Below are 10,337 nucleotides of genomic sequence, written 5' to 3' on the forward strand. Positions count from 1 at the left end.
TGTCTCACACCTCAAAACAAAACAGACCGAGACGACGGAAGCTTTGATCGAATAAAGAAGAAGAAGATAGGCATCTTCGCGTAATTCAAAAACGAACGGACGATTAACCCAGTCCCACATCCCGAGATTCCCTCCGATGACGCCGCCCTTTTACCTTTTCCCACGTCCCCACCACAATTTACTCCTCACGCCCTTAAGCTTGAACAAGTCTTCATACCCTGCTCACCCCGTGAGAAGGCCGTGCTGCGATCTGCGCGTACATACAAATTCTATGCACTCAACCTGCGCGTATACATAATTCATAATCCTCCCCCGATCATAGCACAAACGGGGCCATGAAGGAAACGAATTACGCGCTGTTCGTATTGCTGTTATTGATGTTGGTATGGACATGGAAAACTCTCCATTCCCCTCAATTCTCGTTGCCTCTCGTCGCCGATAGTTGCAGGGGTCAAAGAATTTTCATGTACCAACTTCCTACGGAATTCAACGCAGATATCTTGAAACAGTGCAAGTTCGATCTCGCGCCCTGGTTGAACCTCTGTCCGCGCGCCGCCAACTATGGCTTCGGGCCGCCGTATAATAGCTCCCTGGGCGATGGCTGGTTCGACACGGATACTTATATGCTGGAGATCATATTTCACGAGAGGATGAAGCAATACAGATGCCTCACTCCCGACCCTGCCATGGCCGACGCCACGTTTGTGCCCTACTACGCTGGCCTCGACGCTCTCAAATATTTGTATCCACAACCGGACAGAGTGCCCGCGTCGTCGCACGGTGTGGGGATCATGTCGTGGCTGAGAAAGAGAGACGAGTGGAATCGAAGCGGAGGAAGAAATCACTTCATGGTGATGGGTCGCACGGCCTGGGACTTCGGTGCTGGCAAGGGCTGGGGATCTGGTTTGCTGGAGGTCCCTGGGGTTCCTAACATGACGTTGCTGACGATCGAAAGGCGCCCGTGGCAGTCCAACGAACAGGCCATCCCGTATCCCACTTCGTTTCACCCGTCGTCTGCTCGCCAAATCGAGGAGTGGACGACCCGGGTGAGGGCATCCACGCGTACTCGGCTTTTCGCCTTTGCCGGTTCGATCCGCCCCTACGTCAGCGACGGCGGCTTCCGCAACTTGCTTATGCGTCTCTGCGCCCGGTCGCCGGATAGATGCCGCCTCGTGGACTGCGTGGCGGCGCGGTGCAGCCACCAGGCTGAGCCTGTGATACAGGCATTCATGGAGTCGGTCTTCTGCCTGCAGCCACGCGGCGACACACAGACGCGCCGGTCGACATTCGATGCCGTCATAGCGGGATGCATTCCGGTGTTCTTCCACAAGGATTCGGCGTATACACAGTATACGTGGCATCTTCCATCAGACGGGGAGAAGGAGAGAGAAGGGTACTCTGTATTTATCCCGCAGGACGACGTGGTGGCCAATGTGTCGATCGTGGAGCGAGTGCTGAGTGACGTCAGCCCTGAGCGGGTGAGGGAGATGCAGGAGAAAGTGATGAGTTTGATTCCCCATGTCATTTACACGATGAAGTCGACAACGGGCAATTCAAGTGCGGCGGGGTTGGTCCGGGATGCGTTCGACATCACCGTGCACAGGGTGTTGGACTCCATTTCTCAGCAGCGGAAGCGGCCAAATATGAGGCGGAGATGAACACTGTAGCATGCGAAGCCGAGGTCGATGATGTTATTAATATGATCTGTTTCAGCTGTCCTCTAACTGTTATTTTTGGGAAATTTGTTTTAAATTTGGTAGGGATGAGTTAGAATGATAAGTTGTTTTATGGATGTTATATAATTTAAGTTTCCCAAAATTATTCAAAACATTAAATTTATTCATATATTTAAGAAAACAAAAGAATCACAATTTAATTAAAAATGTTTATTCAATTCAGCCAAAACCTCTGGAACTTAAAACAATCAAACAGCAACACTATTAGAAACTCAATTTAATTATTGATTGCAGATAGAGCAGATTCAAATTTTTGCTCCTTTATGTAGAAGAAGCTCAGAGATCTCTCCGAAGACCGAATCATAATGATAAACGGCATATATCATTTTCCGCTTTGTGTAAATCCAAGATGTCGGATTCCATGTTTACTACCAAAATATTTGCGACCACGGAAATACTCAGGTTGGTTTCCCAGGTTGGTTTGGGAAGGATGAAACCATTGACTTTGCTGTTGTTGTTAGAATATATTTACAATTTAATATATAATTTAAGATATATATATTTAGTTTATATTTAATAATATAATAATTCAATTTGAAAATAATGACGAAATATGTAAATAACACATTTTATTATTAACTTTTATTTTAATTAAAATATAAATATACATTGTAATTAAGAAATCATTTTTTATTAAAAATTACAAAACAAATAGCCCCAAGCGATAGTTCAAATGGTTAAGTTTTAGTTGTTAAGCACTTTTCCAGTTGGGAGGTCACAGGGTCAAATCTCCTCGACGCCGTCGGGGTTAGGCCAGATTGGCCGACGGGCAGATCCCATTAGCCGACGGGCAGATCCCTTCGGGTAGAACTGCCTGTTCCACCCCGATATTTACCTATATAGAGGCCACTCTATGACCATGAACTATAGCTTAAAAAAAATTACAAAACAAATATTTTAATATTATAAAAGATAACAACCAAAAAACATTTATATCAAATATCATAAAAAATTAGCAAAACAAAAACAACTATATAAAACGGCCATATTTAATTATGATATAATTTTTAGCATCTTTCAATTCCTTGGTCGTTCTCTGCTCGTCATTAAGACGAAACGTTATTCATGGCTTCATACGGGGAGTTCATCGTCTATTTATCAACCATCAAGTAGCTTAATATTTAATTTAAAATAAAAACAAAAACAACGTTATTCATCACTTCACATGGGAAGTCGACCGTATACCTATCAATTAGCGAAATATTTTAATTAAAGATTCGCTGATTTTGCAGATTTATTTTACCGCCTTCTCATAAAGAATTCCGATATAACATTAATTTAGCAATGGCGTGCCTGTCTTCAAAGAACTAATTTGATTCAAGGTTGTTTCCAGGCTCTTGAGACAAAGAAATGTGATGTTGGTATTGAATCGGATTAACAAATTTCCTATGTGAATCTCGTTAGGTCTTTCGGGTTTAAATTATTTCCTTTCCTCAAAACAATTTTGCAACTTTGTTTGTTACATTGGTCGTTCAACCCTACCATTCGTTCAGCCTTGCTCGCAATTGTTCAGCTCAGCCCGTGGTCGTTTACATCTACCCGCAGTCATTCAGCCTTGCCCATGAAACTTCAGACCAAGTTTCGCCCTTGATGTTTGGTTGTTGATTGATGCCTTGAATGCTCTCTATCATGGTGTATATATACCCATCTCTCCACACTCAAGTGACACAGCCATCCACCCAAGTATGGGTCACCTTGTCCATTTCTACATGTCGGCCTAGCCACATCTCCTTGCCCGTCGGGTCCACATAAGTTACGCTGGCCTCCTCCATCGCATGCCCAAGTCGGCCTATAAACTCTCCCATCGCACGTCTTGGGGCGCATCCCGCCATCGCACATGGACGCGCCCGTCCATCGCACAAAACCGAGAAAGCCTTCGCATGACTTGTTGCACATAACCGAGAATGCCTCCGCAGGACTCATCGCACATAACCGAGCTTGAGCGCTCGTCGCACACGGGGGCGCGCCAGACTCAACTCGTTGCATAAAATCGAGAAGTCTAGCCACCATTGCACATCACTGAGTTCGTCTCTGCACAACTCGTCGCACATAACCGAGTTCGAGATCCTGTCACACATGGGCGCACATGACTTAACTCGTGGGCCTGACATACCCCCTGTCACGCCCCCAAGTCTACGGTTAATTTTTTTCCGTGCTCGGCGGGGTGCGGCACCACCGAACGTTCAATTTTTAACAAGTTCACGCTTATGGACTACGCCTTAACCAATGTAATCAGCTTTAAACCGATGTAAATATGCCTTCACTTATAATCATGAACATTAATCTTCATAAATCTTCATAAACCATTCTTAACATTATCATATGCAATTTAACCGAATAACAATTGCAAAACAACCGAGAAGAATGGGAGGGGCAACTCCCGAAAGTCTGCCCGAATATATTATGATCTTTTTCAACAATACAAATGTACAAGTGTGTCGGGCCAATCCCACGACCAACACTTAGAAATAATACATCAAGGCATAAAAAGCCTTAAACATACACAATTTATGCACCTTCGTTCGTGAACGGACACCCGCCCGGGTCATCAAAACGTTCACACAAATCTGCACTCGACCGTGTATCCAACTCTCCTCAACCGTGACTCCTTCCCACAAACCGAACCAAGAAATGCGAGTCCTTCTTTATTCCTTAATGCGCATTCCTTAAGAACCTTCGCACTTTCCTCTTGCCTCTTATGCGAAGAAGACTTGAGCGAAAGTCGATGGATGAAATGAGCTCATCCTTCACTCATATATACGCTTTCTTCCACATGATTACAAGGGGGTTGCTTATTCATGGCCGACCTCCCTTTATTACATGTAAAGCCCACGTATATGTTTAAATTACATTATTATATTCTTATTAATTCCCACATACATCCTTCTTTATGTTTTAATGGGGTGTATTACCCATGGCCGACCCCATTATGCATATAAGGCCACGTATATGATATATTATGCTGCATTTTATTTTAATTAATCCACGCACCTATTTATATGTGCGTATAAACCACCATATGATATGCGCTCAATACTTATAACCCATCGCATATAGCTAAAGGCCCAACGCTTAGTTCGTCCAAACGTTTTCCCTTCGTTGCATATACAATGTTACACAGTTCGTCGCATATATGTCGCACCGCCCTGCAGCTCGTCGCATTGCTGCAGTCGATTGTCGCACGGTCGGGTAGCCCGCCTGGTTCGCCCGCCCGTCATGCGCGGGTCGTCCGGCGGGGCGCCTGCCCACTGTTGTAAACCAGCTCGCCCGCGTATGCTGCCGCCCAGCTCGTCGTTCTGCTGCACCCGCTCGCCCATCTGTTGCACCGTGTTCGCATCCCAACTCGCCGGTGACTCATTCGCCGGGTCCGCCCATCGTCGGGTCCGCCCAAGCTCGTCGTCGTGTCAAAACGCACCCGCCGTCGTGCACGAGGGCGCCCGCCCATCGTGCATGCCTGCCCGAGACTCGAGGGCGTCACACTCTCCTCCACCCGAAAACGTTGTCGCCCCGACAACACACCATCTTAGTGACTCTCCACCAAGACTAGTATCGACCATAATTTAGACCCCTCCATATAAGGCAACCATCACTGCCACGTATATAAGGCCCGTCTCCACCAAGTCATCTCCATGTGCAAACTGCCCATGTATAAGTGCTACACATCCTGGTCACGTGTCAACACTCATCTCCATGCTCAGGTCCATGAAAGCTCCATCCATCTCATCTGCAACATGCTGTCCACGAAGTGTTGATGTCAATGTGCCAAGTCTGCCATATCTGTGTCAACATCATCATGTGTGTAAAGCAGTTGAGTCTCGGCTCAACTCATGCCCAAGTATGTCCACCAAGGCACCATCATCATCATCGTGACCCCATCACCTCAAAGTGTCTCATCGGTCTTCCTCATCAAGTCACCCTTCCAAGTCATGCCCATACATGTACTTTGGAAGTATGCATCCCATACTACATCAAAGTCTCTCGACCTCAGCTCCTCAATGCATCAGACCTCGAAGTCCACCATGTATGATGTCCCAAAAGTCACAACGATCTCATGTCATCATGAGCTCCTCCACCAAAGATCCACCAAGACTATCTCTTGGTCTTGGCCATGAGAAGTCCATCTAAGCATCATCCAAGTAATCAATCTTCGGTTTAGTGAACTCGGTCACCAACCATACCACCATGTCATCACGAGTCCCTTCTCCATAGCTCCTCCACCAAGGTGTCCATCAAGACTATCTCTCGGTCTCGGCCATGAGAAGTCCACCCAAAGGTGTGCCCTTCAACCTGTCCATGAGTCATGCCGGGCACTTAGCCATGTGGCTAAAGCATGACCCAAATCATCCATAATGATCATCAAGTTCCACCCTTGTCACGGGCCCTTGCACCTTCAACCATAAGGTCACAAGTAACCCCAACAAGTCCTTCAGCAGGTAACAACCCTTGCTTCTCCATACAAGGTTCCATCATAGTCATCCATGGCAAGGTCCTCCATAGCATAGGCAAACTGATTTTGCCTTCCACTGCACACGGTCCATCTACCAAATGATCAAATGAAACACAAGCATCCATACTTACTTCATCAATATGAGGCTCCTCCATATGAGTGACCTCACCCATCCATGTCGATAAGCTGCACGATCCTGGTTCAACTTGATCACCTTCAAGTTCTGCCTCCATCGAGTCCTCATCACCATGCTCCATTGTCCAACCAAGTTGAAGAAGCTCTTCTTCAACGTTTTTCTCCAAGGCTTCAAGTTCTTCTCGGATTCGGGGTCTCTCTTCCTTCAACCTTTTCAACCTGCATAAGGTAAGCAAGAGCTTCTCTTCACCTTCTCTCAAACCTGCCATGCCTTGTACTTCGTCTTCCATGTGAGTGTCCATCCATGCTGCCAGACTGTATGATCCTTGTTCAACTTGATTAAACTCAAGTTCGGCCTCCATCATATCCTCATCATCACATAGTCCTACCACATGAGTGTCTTCATCGGTCCATGTCCATGAGCTGCATGATTCGGGCTTAGCTTGATCATCTTCAAGTCTAACCTCCATCATAGTTAAGTCCTCAACATCTTCGGCCATCATGACTTCCTCTTCCCGGTCTGCAATTTCATCTGGTTCCATTGCCTGATCGATTTGAAGAAGTCCATCTCGTCCAAGCATCACATCAATGCCATCTGTATTTATCACCACGAAGTCCAGCTGACCTCTACATCCTTCCAACTGTACAGGTACATCTCGTATCATGCCTATTGCCAAATTCCACGAGGTTATCCCCCAGTTCTCCATAAAAGATATCAGCCCCACTTCTTCTACTAACCGTGTCGATATAAGGTTATATGAGCCACCTGTCTTTGCCAACGCTTGAACATCTTTGCCACAAATCTTCAAGGTTACAAGACCTCGGTTGTTCTCCATACCTTATCTTCACCTGTCAACCATCACGAGCAACCCTGCTCACCAACTCTGACCGAGCTCTGATACCACCTTTACTTCGGTAAAGGTGTGTAGCAACTTCAACACCTGAACGAGCAACCCTGCTCTGATACCACCTGTCACGCCCCCAAGTCTACGGTTAATTTTTTTCCGTGCCCGGCGGGGTGCGGCACCACCGAACGTTCACTTTTTAACAAGTTCACGCTTATGGACTACGCCTTAACCAATGTAATCAGCTTTAAACCGATGTAAACATGCCTTCACTTATAATCATGAACATTAATCTTCATAAATCTTCATAAACCATTCTTAACATTATCATATGCAATTTAACCGAATAACAATTGCAAAACAACCGAGAAGAATGGGAGGGGCAACTCCCGAAAGTCTGCCCGAATATATTATGATCTTTTTCAATAATACAAATGTACAAGTGTGTCGGGCCAATCCCACGACCAACACTTAGAAATAATACAACAAGGCATAAGAAGCCTTAAACATACACAATTTATGCACCTTCGTTCGTGAACGGACACCTGCCCAGGTCATCAAAACGTTCACACAAATCTGCACTCGACCGTGTATCCAACCCTCCTCAACTGTGACTCCTTCCCACAAACCGAACCAAGAAATGCGAGTCCTTCTTTATTCCTTCATGCGCATGAGGAATGCGCATTCCTTAAGAACCTTCGCACTTTCCTCTTGCATCTTATGCGAAGAAGACTTGAGCGAAGTCGATGGATGAAATGAGCTCATCCTTCACTCATATATACGCTTTCTTCCACATGATTACAAGGGGGTTACTTATTCATGGCCGACCTCCCTTTATTACATGTAAAGCCCACGTATATGTTTAAATTACATTATTATATTCTTATTAATTCCACATACGTCCTTCTTTATATTTTAATGGGGTGTATTACCCATGGCCGACCCCATTATGCATATTAAGGCCACGTATATGATATATTATGCTGCATTTTATTTTAATTAATCCACGCACATATTTATATGTGCGTATAAACCACCATATGATATGCGCTCAATACTTATAACCCATCGCATATAGCTAAAGGCCCAACGCTTAGTTCGTCCAAACGTTTTCCCTTCGTTGCATATACAATGTTACACAGTTCGTCGCATATATGTCGCACCGCCCTGCAGCTCGTCGCATTGCTGCAGTCATTTGTCGCACGGTCAGGTAGCCCGCCCGGTTCGCCTGCCCGTCGTGCGCGGGTCGTCCGCCGGGGCGCCTGCCCACTGTTGTAAACCAGCTCGCCCGCGTATGCTGCCGCCCAGCTCGTCGTTCTGCTGCACCCGCTCGCCCATCTGTTGCACCGTGTTCGCATCCCAACTCGCCGGTGACTCATTCGCCGGGTCCGCCCATCGTCGGGTCCGCCCATTGTCGGGTCCGACCAAGCTCGTCGTCGTGTCAAAACGCACCCGCCGTCGTGCACGAGGGCGCCCGCCCATCGTGCACGCCTGCTCGAGACTCGAGGGCGTCACACCCCCCCTCCCATAAGCTTGTCGTCCTTAACAACTCCACCATATCGTCGCAAAGTGTCGCTAGCTCCAACATCTCCAAATTGTCTATGCTGTCCAACTCTGCTCTATCATCGCACAAACCATCAAGGCTCATGACTCTAGGAATGGGAAAATCTCCTCAATCCATGATCATCAACCACATCCATCGCAATTTCCACATGTTGCCCCACTGTGGAAGGCTGGTCCCTCCAACTCAAGCTACATGTTGTCACTGCATCAGACGTCGTGTCAAATCATCATGTATCATGATCATGTGAACTGTTGCCATGATACTCCAACTCAACTCAATCATATCTCAGTATACTGCTAGCCTCCATGACTTGAACTAGTCAGGTGATCAGTCCAACCATCACGCTCAAATCATGAAATTGCACTTCCTCATGCCATCATTGCCCATTTCTCTCAACATCCCGTCATCAACTCGATCAAGAATCCATCCCATCTCTATCAAAGTATAAAGTAAGCCATGCTCAGGCCTATGAAGTAATATCCATCTCGTCTGCAACATGCTTCTCGTGATGTTGGTGTCAATGTGTTGTGTATCAATCAATCACATCTATCCAAACATCATCAACCATATGTGTGAGGTTCATCTCCTCAAAATTAAGAGCTCCTCCCATCAAATCAACTCGCAATGTGCCATATCTAGGTCCATGAAGCAACCTCCATCTCATCTACAATATGTCATCTGTCAAAGGGAAAGTCTACACATGCCTCATCATCCATGTGTTGCCCATGGTCATAAACCAATCAACGACCATGTCTATCAAAGTGGTCAAATCTAATCAACTCAACTCATGCCCAAGTGCTACCACCAAGGCATCACCATTGCTACAACTCCATCAAATCCAAAGTTCCTTGTCTCGATCACATCCATCAAGTCACTCCCTCTGAACACACCCCATAAATCTTCCCAAAAATATGCATCCCATACTGCATCAAAGTCAGGTACACCACTAACCTCAATTCCTCAATGAATCAAATACTCCAATACCACCATAAAATGAAGTATCCAATGGTTACAACTATATCAAGTCAGCATGAGCTCCCATGAATCATCTCCATCCAACATCTCAGCAAGCATACATGTCTCGGTCTCAAATGCCATTGCAAGATGCCTTTGCACTCCATGTGGTAGGAATAATCCCATCGTCTACTCACAAATCCAATCAGTCCATCGCCTTGTTGTACAAAAGTGCACAACATCCCCACCGGCTCATCTGTAAAATGTCTCCATGTCGCATCAACAAGTCCATCTACACAACATCCTTGCCTTGGCACTCCTCATTGGATGCCCATAAGTGACATCTCTATAAGTGCTCCTGCATAATGTCCCTACAAGAAGTCTTCCATGCTCCATCTATCCAACTCAATGTCCATGACTCTACCTGCCCATGTTGTCTAAGTAGACTCATCACAACATCAGTCATCTCATCCTAGTCCTCAATTAGTTTTAGTGCCCTCGGTCATTCAAACCATATATCACATCATATGTCACAGGTTCCTTCCATCATTGCTACCTCCCCCACTAGAGGTTCACCAACACTACCTCTTGGTCTCAGCCATGAAGAAGTCCACTCAAATATCATATCATCAAAACTCCAATGTGCCCTTCCTCCA

General features: G+C 46.0%; 1 protein-coding gene across 1 annotated transcript; it reads left to right on the plus strand.

The window, feature by feature from the left end:
* The first annotated feature begins 235 nt into the window (after positions 1-235).
* Positions 236-1,741, plus strand: LOC149159647 (putative xyloglucan galactosyltransferase GT11). The gene has a single exon (XM_089433532.1). It carries the CDS (start codon positions 336-338, stop codon positions 1,656-1,658), a length of 1,323 nt encoding a protein of 440 aa, XP_089289658.1. The 5' UTR covers positions 236-335; the 3' UTR covers positions 1,659-1,741.
* The last annotated feature ends 8,596 nt before the right edge of the window (positions 1,742-10,337 follow it).

This window comes from Pinus tabuliformis, chromosome 5_2, assembly GCF_031772625.1.
Source record: "Pinus tabuliformis cultivar Carrire ecotype Pingquan chromosome 5_2, CPIR1, whole genome shotgun sequence".
NCBI lineage: Eukaryota > Viridiplantae > Streptophyta > Pinopsida > Pinales > Pinaceae > Pinus > Pinus tabuliformis.

Coding starts and splice junctions, on each gene's coding strand:
- LOC149159647 (XM_089433532.1), top strand. CDS start 336: ATGAAGGAAACGAATTACGCGCTGTTCGTATTGCTGTTATTGATGTTG.